Below are 15,144 nucleotides of genomic sequence, written 5' to 3' on the forward strand. Positions count from 1 at the left end.
ATCCCCATCTAATACCATCATATAGGACAAATGAAAGCCCTGGTTCAGTGGACTCCTTACACAAGATCTGGGAAATATTACCAGCATCATAGATCTAAAACCCAGGACATCAGGCATACAGTTTAGTCAAGTGACATCAGTAATTTAGTACCTAACCATTTGCTGTATGAGGCATAGGTAACCACACAGGTTCCCATATCTTTTGGTATCATTTCCACCTACATAACTGGTGGTACCCTACTTTATATCATTCTAAAACCAAAAGAGCATATAACAAATTATGTCATTACTAGTAAAAAAGCCCCGTTTCTGATGCATATGAAACGGGGGCTAGCAATGTTTTCTTCTGTGTGCATGTGGGAGTGTGTGTGTCCCTGCCCTCTGGCCTCTCTCCCCTCCCCCCTCTGAGTCCTTCACTGTTACAGAGCCAGTGATTTGATTTCGTGCTCTGCTGTTTTCCTTCACTGACTGTGTTACAGAGAGGGCGGGGCAGACACTCATAGAGAAACCGGATATCTCGCCCCCTTCACACTTCCGGCTGGAGGCTTCATAGAACGTTGGTGTTGCCTTTTATATAGAGAGATATAATATTCTCGATAACAAACTCCCTCCTAATCACTGGTAATATATATATATATATATATATATATATATATATATATATATATATATATATATATATATATATATATATATATATATACATGGAGGAGCATTTTAAATATAACATTTAAATCTGACTTTGAACTTTTTGCTCAAAATATAGCAATTTTTTAAACAGCAAAATATTTATCCTTTTGTTTTGAAAATGGCCATTTACTAGACGTTGCTGTGTGTCTATCGTTTTTGATCATTTTCGGAAAAAGAAAGTACAACTGAAAAATGCTCAAAATCAAGCTATTGGGATGTAAGAGGAACCAGCATTTTTAGTAGACAGGCCACATAGACATCCCAGCAGAGCAGGGGGGCACCGCAGTGGACTTTATATAACCTGTCCCAGGTACACATTTCACCATTGCTCCCTTATATTGTATGGTGAGCTCTCCAAAACCCAATAAAAACCAACTCTTCACAACTGTACTCTACACCACTACTTTAGCCCATATGTTTTCAGGTGTCACCTATATATGGGTACAGTAGGATCTTAGTGAGTTTTGGAGGGCTCATACTTTCCACCACAAGTGTAACAGGTAGAGTGGGATATGGGCCTGGGTCTCCCTCTCTACAATGCACTGCATCGACCACTAGGCTACTCCAGGGTCCTACTTGCTGCTTTTTGTGCCTTATTCATTAGAAAAACAGGTCTAGATGTTTAGAATGTGGGTTTTCAAAATACCGATTTGAATATTTTGGCAAGCAAAACATCCAAATTCCAGTTTATGTCACTATTTGAATGTTTTTCTTGTTTCAAAAATAAGCCCCGTGGAGGGGCATAATCGAACGGGGCGCCCAAGGTTTCCTGAGGACGTCCCCGTGAAAGCGTGGGGAAACCCATATCAAAACAAGATGGGCGGCCATCTTTCGTTTCAATAATATCTCCACATTTAGGTCGACCTTAGAGATGGTCGTCCCTAGGGATAGTCGTCCCCAATTTTTGGCAATAATGGAAACCGAGGATGCCCATTTCAGAAATGACCAAATGCAAGCCCTTTGGTCGTGGGAGGAGCCAGCATTCATAGTGCACTGGTCCCCCTGACATGCCAAGACACCAGCCGGGCACCCTAGGGGGCACTGCAGTGGACTTCATAAAAAGCTCCCAGGTGCATAGCTCCCTTACATTGTGTGCTGAGCCCGCCAAAATCCCCCCAAACCCACTCCCCACAACTGTACACCATTACCATAGCCCTTAGGGATGAAGGGGGGCACCTAGATGTGGGTACAGTGGGCTTTGGAGGGCTCACATTTACCACCACAAGTTTAACAGGTAGGGGGGGATGGGCCTGGGTCCACCTGCCTGAAGTGCACTGCAGTACCCACTAGAACTGCTCCAGGGACCTGCATACTGCTGTCAGGGAGCTGGGTATGATATTTGAGGCTGGCATAGAGGCTGGAAAAAAATTTTTTTAGGGTGAGAGGGGGGTTAGTGACCACTGGGGGGAGTAGGGGAGGTCATCCCCGATTCCCTCCGGTGGTCATTTAAGGCTCATTTTTGTGGCTTGGTTGTTAAAAAAAAGGACCAAGTAAAGTCATCCAAGTGTTCGTCAGGGACACCCTTCTTTTTTCCATTATCAGCCGAGGACGCCCATGTGTTAAGCACGCTCCAGTCCTGCCTTCGCTACGCTTCTGGCATGCCCTCAGGAACTTTGGTCATTCCTGCAATGGAAAGCAGTTGAGGGCGCCCAAAATTGGCTTTCGATTATGCCGATTTGGGCGACCCTGGCAGAAGGACACCCATCTCCCAATTTGTGTCGAAAGATGGGCGCCCTTCTCTTTCGAAAATGAGCCCAATAGTCTCCACTGTAATAGAATACATTTGTACACTAAAGTGAACATATGAAAAAAGAGCTCTTTCCACCCCATGGAGAAACTGTTCTACTACTGTAAATCTAAAAACAAAAATAGCTGTGGAAGAAGTGGAAAGCTTAGCTTCATGATTTTATGAATATATTTTATAAACCTTTATTCAAACAATACACCGGTAAATAACCATTTCAAAAATAGCACACAGAAACCGAAATACACAAAAACAATATAGGAAAACAATATAGGAGAATTTTACCACGCTACCCGGTTGGTTCTGATCCAGGAGAGTGCACAACATTAACTAGCCCACTGTAAGAGTTTTCACATAAATCCCCAGACCCGCAGCCATTCAACCAAGCTTCTCAATCTTAAAATGAAAAAAAAAAATGCAAGCTTCCCTGCTCTTGACACAAATTTATGTTGTATCTGTGATTTATGGGAGGTTAAAGTAGAAAAAGAAATCCGCGTGCTTGGAGAACTCTAAGGCCCCACGGGAATACACAAAGGAAAAAGTGGGTGATGGACCACGGATTCCAGAGATTGAAGAGACAATCTTGAGTTAAAAAGTGTTTTTAAAGAAAAGACTCGCTACAACGCTGTGCTTTGGCCCCAAGGCCTGCATCAGGAGTCTGTGTTTGAGAAAGAATGGATAAACATCAAAGTTCCAAATGTGAAGAACTTCCAATTTTGAGCAAGCAAGGTGGTCTTGAAAAAGACCTTTAGTTATGAACAATTTTTAGGCACGCACTGTTTAACTTAGTCTCCAGATATCAAAATATCTTCTGAGGCAAAATAGCAAGGATAACAATTAATTAGGAGCAAAATTTACTCCCCTTTACATAGTTACATGCCATCTGTCACTTTCTGCCAATAAAATGAGTGGCTCATCCAAGTGAGTTTTCGTTCATTATCCTGGATTATCATGCAGAAATAATTCATGATGTAGTTAGACTTCATAAGTTTATGATTATTTTTCAACCTAAACAAGCAAGAAGTTATATAGAATTCTGAAGAAGAAAAGATTCTGAGTGATTGATAATGATGTCCAACTATTTTCCTGCTGACTGAGAAAAGTAGTGGAAATAGGGAAGGAGAAAGTATATCAGAGAAAGATGCTGGGAAAAACAGAAACTTTGTATTGTTCATGTTGAATTGATGTAATGGTGGAAATACTGAGTGACATAGAAGAAAGTTAAATAAATCATGAATGGTAAGTGGGAGGAAAAAGACAGAAATGCTATGTACCAGCAGCCTATAGATAATTCTAAATACTGAGACCAGATCTGATATAAAAGAAACAGTGGCCTTGAAATGGGATACCCCTTCCATAGAGGTGTAGCCAAGGGTGGGCATGGCCTGGGCCCATTCACTTTCCCTCAGTGCACCCAGTAGCCAGACACACTTTCCTGTAGTTGACAGGAATCCCCAAGCCCCAGCAGCTGTAGAAATCCAGAGCCAGCCCCGCTTCCTTAAAATGCAGCTGTTGGTGGCTGAAAGTGCCAGCGCTGACACTGGCACTACACATATGCTCCTTTTCATGCATGGAACAGAGCATGTACATGGTGTTGGCATCAGCGGCAGCACTTTGAGCAGCTGATAGCCAAACTTTGAGGGTATTGTGGCCAACTCCAGATTTCTACTGCTGATTGGACTTGGGGTCCCTCGCTAGCAAATAATTTTCAATTTGGGGAGGTGGGAGTAAAGAGGAAAGGGGAAGCAGAGGAGTAGGGAGCATAGTGCCTATCCATGCCCACTGTAGGTCTCCCCCCTCCCCTAAAAAAATAATGGTGTTATGGCTACCTATGAAAAAAACAGCCTAAGGAAGTCTAGAAACTATATTACGAAAAAAAATGAATTAATCCAAATGAGAACAGTAGATCAAATAATCAAGTAATAAGGGTAAGAAGTATAGAAAGTAAACCAAAATGCTAAAATAAACAAGTAAAGAAGCATGAAGACTAACGGCCCTGTTGGATAAGCTGCGCTGTAGGCACGCAAACATTTTAGTGTACACTAATGCTAGAGACACCCATTGGAATATAAGGTGTCTCTATCAGCGCGTGCTAAAAACTTAGCGTGCTTACAGTGTTGCTTAGTAAACAGGGCCCTAAATATGAAATAAGTTAGTTTTATAAAGAGCAGGATAAAAGAAACTGTACTTTCTACAAAATAACACATATGAGTTAAGCACTTGCTGAAACAGTCAACAATTAATAAAAAAAGAAAGGAGAGTAAGAGAGAGAGAGCAAACAGCAGCAATCACAAATCATATGCATTAGTTCCATTAAAAAAATGTGCTTTCTAATATATTCTCAATACTGTACTTGTAGATTGAAAAATATGGCATTCCAAAAGATCTTACTTGTTCCCCACGAGAAACCATCAAGCTTTATGACAGTATGCTAGCAATCTGGCCAGCATGGCCTAGAGCAGAGGTAAGTTTATATACATATAAAAAATATTTTTAATGCTTTTTTCTGTTCACTTTTGATTAGCACCAGGAACTAATAACATGCATATTTTAGAAAGTTATGTTGCCCTTTTACTAAGCTGCACTAAACAGTTGCCCGCACTACTTTTAGCATGTGGGTTTCCCATTCGCTGAGGCCACTTTTAGTGTGGCGGTAAAATGTTTGCATTTTTGTTTTTTTCCTGTAATGGCCATGCGCTAATTTCCCAGTGTCCCTGTCAGGCTCTAAACCAAAAGTCACTAAGGGCCTCTTTTATCAAGCCTTACTAGCGGTTTCTCCGTGGCAGTGCTGACGAAGCCCATTCAAAGTGAATGGATTTTGTTGGCATTGCCGCACTGGGGACTACTAGCGCAGCTTGATTAAAGAAGCCCTAAAAGTGTGCAGTAGATTCCAGAAAGTCTGTCAGATGTGCATCCTGTATGACAGATCCACACTTAGTACCTGGTAATACCAGGCATTGAGCTCTTACTAACAGCGGCAGTACATCAACTGGTAATTTAAGCACTTTCTTAAAATATTTCCTGGCCATTTTAACAGGTGCAATCAAGTTGATTTTCCATTTACTCCATCTTCCTAGAAGTGAAGGTCTTGTCCTTAACAAGGGCTCCACAAATTCCCTGCAGTTCCAAAACTTTAATTTCTATGATAGTGACTCTGATAGCCTGCTGGTCCAAATCCTGAGCCTGAACAGTCAGCATTCCAGATACAGAGTTCAAATCCACAAAATTAGAAGCCAACTTACTCAAAGAAGAGTTAAGTGTATTCATGGCCTTCCACAGCGTGTCCAGTGTGACTGTTGTCGGCTTGACCAACATGCATACCAGCTCTGAGGAAGCCCCTTCCCCCAAATCAACCACAGTACTCACTGTTGGTTGAACTGCACACTGTTGAAGCAAGTACTGTCTTTCAGTTTCCCCAGGGGAAGATGATAAAACCAGGAGATCCTTCAAATGCTGCCCAGGAGAGAACACAAAATCTTCCGAGCCACTCCTCCGACTGTCCGTCAAAGAGCTTCTGGGTTGGGGGGGGGGGGGGGGCACTGACCTTGGAGCAGACTTAAGGAAACCCCGCTAGTATTACTGCTGGATGAAAACTCCTCCGGCAAGGCTGAAGCAGCCACCTCAGTTGACCGTGTTGGGGGGCCCAAATGCCTCCAATGTAGACTGTCTCAGTAACTGGGATATGCTCAGTTCCAGAGGAAGCAACCAAGTCTTTCCTCTCCTTGTTCCCATCTACAAGCAAAGAGGAATCAATCAGGCAAGTCAGTTGCAATGCAGAGAAAAGCTTCCACATGAGCATCTGTTCAGGACACCATCTTGGTCCCAGGAGCTGGCCCCACTTGATTCCATTATAAACACTGCTGTGTGAGCATCACATGGCTGTTTACTAGATGTCCCTGTACAGGGGGCATAGACAAATGGGTGTGTTGTCCAGAGAAGTCTACTACACAGACACTTATTTGCCCATGGCTGTATGCATTCTGGTCTTCTGCTCCCTGGTATAGGTGTGGTGTGGATGGCACACTGGTAGTGGCCTATTGTTGATTGATGGAGCTGTGGGACCATCTGTCACACATTCTCCAGGGGGGAGAGGGGGGATCAGGGGTCAAATAAAAGTTGATATTTGGGGGTGGTGAGGAGGTTCTTGGACTTGGTGACTGTGCTGGGCAGCACGTCTGCACTGGTGTGCAGTATTGCTGACCCCGGCACTGTGACATTACCCATGCCGTGAGCAAGCACAGTACATGTGTGTGCTCAAGTAAGGTAGCTATATTGCTAATTCTGATCAGAGATGTGTTAACTGCTCAACTTGGCAGGGTGGCTCAGATCTTCCACCACACCCTCACAGCCATGGCCTACGGCACCCTCCAACTGCCCTCAATGAATAATCTGTCCTCATTTTGGAGGACTAGGAGGGTTAGGCAAAAGCTTTTATACTCTGAAAAATTCCTGTCCCTCCTGGCCTTCATCTTCCACATGTATGTGAGAGCTCAGTAGTGGGTGCACTATATAAATAGTGGTTGCCAAACCCACAGGCACAGGACTGGCCAGGTCATTGCCTGGAAGGGTGGTGTATTGCAGCATGGAGCTAGACATTTTCTACTGCAAACAGGGAATAAGGCTTGCACTAAAGGTTTTATACTTCCCCAGTGCAAGATGGATAGTGATATATGTTTTGTACCCACAGATGGTACTATACATGGATGCAAGACAGATAGCACTATACGTTTTGCACCAGCTGAGAGACTGATTGTGCTATATGTTTTGCACCGACAGACTGTGCTATATATTTTGCATCCAGTGCAATATGTTTTGTCCTGCCATCTCTGCAGGCAGAGCTATACGATTTCGCCTGCATGCAATATATTAACACCTGGGATCCTGCGGGGACCTTGCAGATGCTATGTGCTTGTCCTCTCAGGGCAGGGCATTCTGGTTTTAGCTCATGTGAGATATTTCCGCATTGTTTGGTGCACTTGCTTATTTGTACGTTTCACGTTCACACATTTTGAGACATAGCTGATGATGTGCTCTGTTTTTAATGGCCTTTTAGACAACTTCTTCAGGGGGCTTAAATGTTCACTCCTGCATTTTGTGATGAGGCAATCCCAGATGGCCCTTCTAGGGGGTGGATTCCCAGCAAAACAACCCTTAGGGATAAAGCTTCTGGCCTTAGACCTAAGGGAGGGAAAGAAAAACTGGAAATTTTCTCTGGAAGAAAGGATTAGGATTGTTCCTGCAAAGTAGAGGTGGAGTTACCATGTTTGGCAGCCAGGGGGGAGCCTCAGTGAGAAAGTCAAGCCCCCCCCCCCCCCCCCCCCCCCCCGCCGGCTGGAAAAAACAAGTGCCTCACCAGGAGGGGAAGCTGGGGGGGAGGAGCCCAGGCCCAGCTGAAAATAGGCAGTCTTGAGCCAGAAGCACGGTTGCCAGATGGGCGGTTTTCCCGCCCAATTGGGCGGTTTTCCGCAACCCGCCGTGGGAAACTTTTGCCCGCGGCGGGTTGCGGTTTTTTGGGCTCGTTTTGTTTTTTTGTGCGGGTTTTGGGGCGGTTTTTCGGCCGGCGGGGGGTGGGGCTAATGGCGACAGAGGCGGGGTTTGTCGACATATTGGGCGGGGCGGTGGGGCGGGGCTGATGACAGCGGGGGTGATGACGGAAGGGGTGGGGCTGATGACGGCAGGGGCGGGGTGATGACGGAAGGGGTGGGGTTGATGACGGCGGGGGTGGGGGTGATGACAGAAGGGGCGGGGTTGATGACGGTGGGGGTGGGGTGTGTGCAGTTTTTGGACGGGTTTTGGGCTGTTTTGTGTGGGAATTTTTTTTTTTATTTGGCAATCCTGGCCAGAAGGGCAGAGAGGAAAAAAAGCACATGGGAAGAGGAAGGTGTTGCTCTTTCCTGCCTGGAGGTTATGGAGTGTAGGGAGAAAAGTAACCCTAACTCTCTGGCTGTGAAGCAGAGGGCAGTGAATTTGTGACATTTATATCCCACATTATCCCAAACAAGTTTGAGTTCAATATGGCTTACAATAAACAGTCAAGGACACACAACAAAGAATAATGCATAAGAAAGTAATTTGTTGTAAGAATCCAATTTTACAATACAATATCATAAACATACTGGGATAGCTATGGATGTTTAACATTTAGAAAATCTATTATGAATGAAAAATTGTACATGAAGCACAGAGAAAGTCAGTGGTAAATAGAGGTTAGTTCAGCAGCCTGTAAACCAAGAGACTACTTCAGTTTTTTTTTTCTTGTAATTGTGAGCCCTCCAGAACAGGTGTACATTCAGATACAATAGGTATTTTTCTCACAAATACATACAACAAGAGCTGAAGTGATATTTGAACCCGGGTCCCTTGCTTTATAGTTCATAAATACATAAGTAATGCCACACTGGGAAAATACCAAGGGCCCATCGAGCCCAGCATGCTGTCCACGACAGCGGCCAATCCAAGCCAAGGGCACCTGGCAAGCTTCCCAAATGTACAAACATTCTATACATGTTATTCCTGGAATTGTGGATTTTTTCCAAGTCCATTTAGTAGTGGTTTATGGACTTGTCCTTTAGGAAACTGTCTAACCCCTTTTTAAACTCTGCCTCACCACGTTCTCCGGCAACGAATTCCAGAGTTTAATTATGCGTTGGGTAAAGAAATGTTTTCTCTGATTTGTTTTAAATTTCCTACACTGTAGTTTCATCGCGTGCCCCCTAGTATTTTTGGAAAGCGTGAACAGATGCTTCATATCCACCTGTTCCACTCCACTCAATATTTTATATACCTCTATCATGTCTCCCCTCAGCTGTCTCTTCTCCAAGCTGAATGGCCCTAGCCTCCTTAGTCTTTCTCCATAGGGAAGTCGTCCCATCCTCGCTATCATTTTAGTCGCCCTTCACTGCACCTTTTCCAATTCTACTATATCTTTCTTGAGATGCAGCGACCAGAATTGAACACAATACTCAAGGTGCGGTCGCACCATGGAGCAATTCAACGGCATTATCCACTGCACTAACCACTAGGCTGTCCCTCTGCTCTGCATGAATGTCTCTGTGGTCATCATTCCTTGTTTTTCATCATTAATAAGTTGGCCACTTCATTTTGTAAAATAGTGGTTCATGTTGGACATTTTCAGCACATGGACATCCATCTCATGTATTTTTGAAAAGGCTGAATCCTTTTCAAAAATACATGTGAGATGGATGTCCATTTAGGACGTTCCAACTCGAATGTTTATTTTACCATTTATAACCTGCCTATTAACTTTCTTTTGAAAATGCCTCTCAGTGTTACTATCAGGCTCATTTTCAAAAGAGAAAAACATCCAAAAAGTGACATCAGTCTGCATTTGGATGTTTTTCTCACAAAAACATCCAAATCAGTATTTTCAAAACCTCTTTTTAGGTGTTTTTCTCTGAAGTCCATCAGAAGTGTGTCTAAATCTCAAGAGGGTGTTGCAAGGGTATGTTAAAGGTGGGACTTGGGCGTTCATAAGACTTAGATGTTTTTCAGCCATAATGGAACAAAACAAAAATTTGAGCTAGACCTGTTTTTATAATGAACAGCTGTAGTGGGAATTGAACCCACTACCCCAGGATCAAAGTCTACTGCATTAACCACTAGGCTACTCCTCCACTCCACACACAAAGCTGCCCCAAATGACCAGATGACCACTGGAGGGAATAAGGGATCACCTCTCCTTACTCCCCCAGTGGTCACTAACCCCCTCCCAGCCCCAAAAAATGTGATTAAAATTTTTACTTGCCAGACTCTACACCAGCCTCAGATGTTATACTCAGGTCCATTAGAATAACATGCAGGTCCCTGGAGTAGTCTAGTAGTGGTGCAGTGCACTGTGGACAGGTGGACCCAGGCTTCTACCTCCCCCTACCTGTTACACTTGTGGAGGAAACCGTGAGCCCTCTAAAACCTACCAGAAACCCACTGTACCCACATATTGGTGCTCCCTTCACCTGTAAGGGCTATGGTAGTGGTGTAAAGTTGGGGGTAGTGGGTTTTGGGGGGCTCAGCAAACAAGGTAAGAGAGCAATGGTGAGATTTGTACCTGGGAGCATTTTATAAAGTCCACTGCACTGCCCCCAAGAATGCTCTATTGCTTTCCTGGGATGTCAGTTTTCCTCTATTCTACCTGATGCCAAGCTTTCAATTTTTTGTTTTATAACATCCAACCTTGTGTCTGTTGTTTATCAGTAGATTTGGGCTTTGAATTCAGATCTATAGATGAAAAGGAGGTCTCATTACATATATCTAAATACAGGGGTGCTATTTTTCCATACTTCATAGCAAGAGTGTACATTCCCTAATTATCTGTCCAGTGCAACTGAAGCTTTTACCTCCTCAGTGCATGTAAATGGTTTCATCCCTGTGTGGATTCTCTGATGCCGTGTGAGGCTTTCATTCCAACCAAATTTTTACCACAATCAGAACATGTAAATGGTTTTACTCCTGTGTGGATTCTCTGGTGCACTGTGAGGTTTACCTTCTGACCAAAGCTTTTACCACACTCTATACATGCAAATGGTTTCTCTCCTGTGTGGACTCTGTGATGCACTTTGAGATTTACATTATAACCAAAGCTTTTACTATACTTACAACATGAGAATGGATTTTCTTGTGTAATTTGTATGTTTTGCATTTATTATTATTATTATTATTTGTATAGCGCTACCAGACGCACACAGCACTGAACACCTGACATAGAGAGACAGTTCCTGCTCAATAGAGCTTACAATCTAAAAAAAATACAGACAGACAAGACAATTAAGGGGGAGGGAAGGCATTTGGACATTTTTTGTTTGAAAATGGACCAAAAAATAAAACATCCAAATCACAAAATGTTTTTCCAAATAGTATTTTCAACAGGAAAAGATAAGACATTTTTGTTTGTTGAAAATGACCTTCTTTCTTGTTTAGATTTTGGATATTTTTGTAAAACGTCCAAATTCAGACTTATACGTCATATCGAAAATGCCCCTCCATGTCATTCATTGGTGTTTCATTTTTTCCAATGTCTTCTATATTCATCTTTTTATAGATCTTTTGGAGCCCTAAAAGCTATCCAAAATGTTTGTTATAAACATCAGCAAAATGAAATGTATTGAGTTGATTAGTTTGGTAAATTTTTGACAATTTCTTCCATCATTTTGGCTGCCATACTCAAAATGCTTTGTTTTGAAGGAGCTGGAGCCTGAGGAATTCAGTTGTTTCAAGAACAAAATAATAATCATGAAAAGTGATGCAAGAAAATATGAAGAGGAGCTCAAGAAAGAGTTAACAAATTGGATTTCATGTGGTCATAGAAAGAAGGTAAATTTAATGTAAACAAATATTGTAGCTAGGGGCATAATAAGGGCTGATTTGGGGATCCCTTTACATGTATAATATTCCAACCTCAGTTCAATTACTATAAATAGACTATTTTATACAGTTCATAAAGCAAATATGTTCTGCATATGTAATAGTTTTATGCTTTCCTCATAAAAACCGGCCCAAAATTAAAGGATTATATTGTACACACTGTCAGTATTATTTTGAACTAAGTGGTGGATCCAACATAAAAGAAGAGGATCCATAAGCCATAGAAGAGAGTTGTGGTAAAGGAGGGTCTGGTGGTTGTGCTACTGGCTGGGAAAGGAATGAAGGGATTCAGTGGGCTTTTTGACCAATAGAGTAGATTTGAGGAGGAGATAGGGATTTTTGATGAAGGGGTGCAGAGGTGGAGGGGGGGGGCAGCAATCCGTTGGGGAAAGGAAGGATTTGAGTGACCTCAGGAAAAGAGGAATTTATTTATTTATTTTTATGGAGAGATGTGGGTGCCATTGAAGATTGATCAGGGTATGGAAAGCTTAAGGGTATTACCAGAGCGATGAAAAGATGCTTTTTAAAGTATCAGACTATAGGAGTCATAGTAAGACTCTGAATATGGTAAACCAAAAAAAGAGTGGAAGCTGAGAAACTGCAACCAGGTAGTCAGGTTCAACTTGGAAACTTGAAGAGTTTTTGCTTTGACCTGGCTGGCTGCAGGCCAGCCTCATTTACCTGCTAGAGACTGTGCTAGAGCCCTGGATTCAGGGATGAGGCCACAGACCAACAAGAGTTGTTGCTGGGTGGAGAGGAATCCATATATGCTGTGACCCTGCAGGATTAGGGAACCCAAACACACTATTGTGCTTAGAGAATTAGCTTTGAATATTATTTTCTCTCCTCCTGTGAAGTGAACAGGAGCACTTCCTAGACACTTTTAATAAAATGAAGAATGGTTAACATTGCGCTCTTTGGGGTGTAGAGATGTTCCCATTCAGAAGGAGTTACTGGAGACCGCCAAGGAACTCAGAGCGGATTCAGCATGGCAGAGGGTGGTGGATCGGGGGAATCATTCTGACAGGCAAGCTTCCTGAAGGAACACAGATTTATGCGGACTAATGGAGGATTGATTATTTCATTGAGAACATTATGCAGATAAGCAATTACTCAGGGGGTGCTATATATAGGGGGTCTGCAGGTGAGAGGGGAGGGAGATCAGGGTACCCTGGGGATTATGGGGAGCATGGGAATAGATTGGAAGCTGGTGAGGTGTGAGGTGGAACTGGAGGGATTTGGGGTGAGGGAATTAAAATTATGCAAGTTTGGGGGTGGAGGGGTATGGGATGAATGAATGCAAGAGGATGGGAGGGTTAGGGATTAGCTTTTGAGAGGTTAAAATCCCGGGAGAGTGTGTTGATATCTTGTAGGATGGCTGATTTACTGATAGGAAGATCAGCTACAGGGAAGGTGAGGGTCAGCTACAGGGAAGGGGAGGTTGGGGGAGGGATTGGGGATATGTTGGAGCAGAGCAAAGTGGGTTTGAAGCAGGATAGAGGGCAGAGATTGCCTGTGGGGAGGGGAGGGGAGGGGAGGGGTGAGACCTTATTGGTGGGTACATGGAATGTAAACAGGCTAAATAATCAGGGGAAGCACTGTAGAGTATTTAAGGAGTTGGGCAGGCTGGTGGGACGTAACATTTTTGCAAGAAACACACTTGAGACCGAAAGATACTTACATGCGTCGTAGGCCTTTTCAGGAAGTGGTGGTACATCAGGGAATAGGACCAAAAAGGATGGGGGGAAGTAACTGATGGTGTTATGGGATGCGATGAACGTAGTGGTGAGGGGTGCCTTGATTAAGTGGGGATCGCGCAAGAAAAGGGAAAAAGGGCAGCAGTCGCTGACTTTACAGATAGGTTATTGCACTTAGAAAAGCTGCATAAAAGAAACCCTACACCGCAGGTATGGGAAGACCTTAAGCAAGTGAGAGGGGAAATATCACAATTGCAGATGGCAGATGTGGATTTTATGAGAACCAAGCTAAAGCAGCAATATTTTTAGTTTGCCAATAAATCAAGTGCAATGTTGGGCCATTATTTACGGGCGAGGAGAGGGCGCTCCCTTATTCAAAAGATGAAAGATGATAGGGGAGGTTGGCACTATGCTGATTCAGACATTGGAAATTGTTTTGTGAAATACTATCAAGATTTATATAGTGCTTCTGAAGATACACTGGCTGCAGATATAGCTCAGTATTTGGACCAGGTTCCATTACAACGATTGGAAGAGTCTGAAAGAGCTCAGCTTGGGGAACCCATTAGACTAGGGGAGGTACAGGGCGTGATAAGACGGCTCCGTAATGGTAAAGCACCAGGTTTAAATGGATACTCGACGAGGTTTTATAAATGTTTTGTGGAGTAGCTGGGAGACTCATTAGTGCGGGTGGGAAATGGAGTTTTGGAGGGCAGTGGGCTCCCGGTATCCATGTCTGAGGCTGGAATAACGGTTCTGCCTAAGCCTGGGAAAGATCCCGTAGTTTGTGGTGCCTATAATCCTATTTCACTTCTGAATGTGAATGCAAAGATAGTAGCCAAGGTCCTGGCTAACAGGTTGGCTAGGGTGGCTAAGAGGCAGGTAGGGGATAACATAAGACGTACTCTCCATTTAATATGGGAGGCACAAAGATCCCAGTCTAGTACAGCCTTGTTGGCTATAGACACGGAGAAGGCCTTTGACCGGGTAAGCTGGGGGGTTTTGTGAGAAGTGGTGAATCGCATGGGCCTGGGAGATAATTTTGGGGCTTGGCTGGCAGCTTTGTATACAGCTCCGAATGCATGCCTTAATATTAATGGGGGATATACTTCCTTTTTCCCAATAGGTAGAAGGACTAGGCAGGGTTGTCCCTTGTCTTCCCTCCTCTTTGCACTATACATAGAGCCGTTGGCAGTAATGATACGTCAGCATCCAGATTTTCGGGGTATTAGGGTTGGGGGATGGAACATCGTATTGCTTTGTTTGCAGATGATGTGCTACTTTATGTGGTGGATCCTGAGCAGACACTACCTGCGGTGTTGGAGATTCTTATGGAATTTAAACGCTATGCTAGCCTAAGGGTTAACATGGATAAAAGTGAGCTATTGGGGATTTCTTTGACCCAGGGGGAGAAAAGTAGATTGAGAGCATTGTTTGTGTTCAAGTGGGCCAAGCACCACATTCGGTATTTGGGGATTCAGATTCCTAGGGAATTTGGAAGGGTGTATAGTCTTAATTATGGGAAGATAATAGACCTAATTCCAGGGTAGTTGTCCCGATGGAAGTGATTGTGGCTTTCGTGGTGGGGGCGTATGGCAATGGTGAAGATGAACATGCTGCCTAGATTGTTATTTC

General features: G+C 43.5%; 1 protein-coding gene across 1 annotated transcript in view; it reads left to right on the forward strand.

Moving 5' to 3' along the window:
* The window catches only part of LOC115462208 (probable ATP-dependent RNA helicase DDX60), a 348,344-nt gene that overhangs the window by 182,934 nt on the left and 150,266 nt on the right, over positions 1-15,144 (forward strand). Inside the window, exons 24-25 of the mRNA XM_030192222.1 lie at positions 4,794-4,898; positions 11,633-11,761. Coding sequence (XP_030048082.1) covers positions 4,794-4,898; positions 11,633-11,761 — 234 coding nt within the window. The remainder of the gene's footprint in view (positions 1-4,793; positions 4,899-11,632; positions 11,762-15,144) is intronic.

This window comes from Microcaecilia unicolor, chromosome 2 (assembly GCF_901765095.1).
Source record: "Microcaecilia unicolor chromosome 2, aMicUni1.1, whole genome shotgun sequence".
Classification (NCBI taxonomy): domain Eukaryota; kingdom Metazoa; phylum Chordata; class Amphibia; order Gymnophiona; family Siphonopidae; genus Microcaecilia; species Microcaecilia unicolor.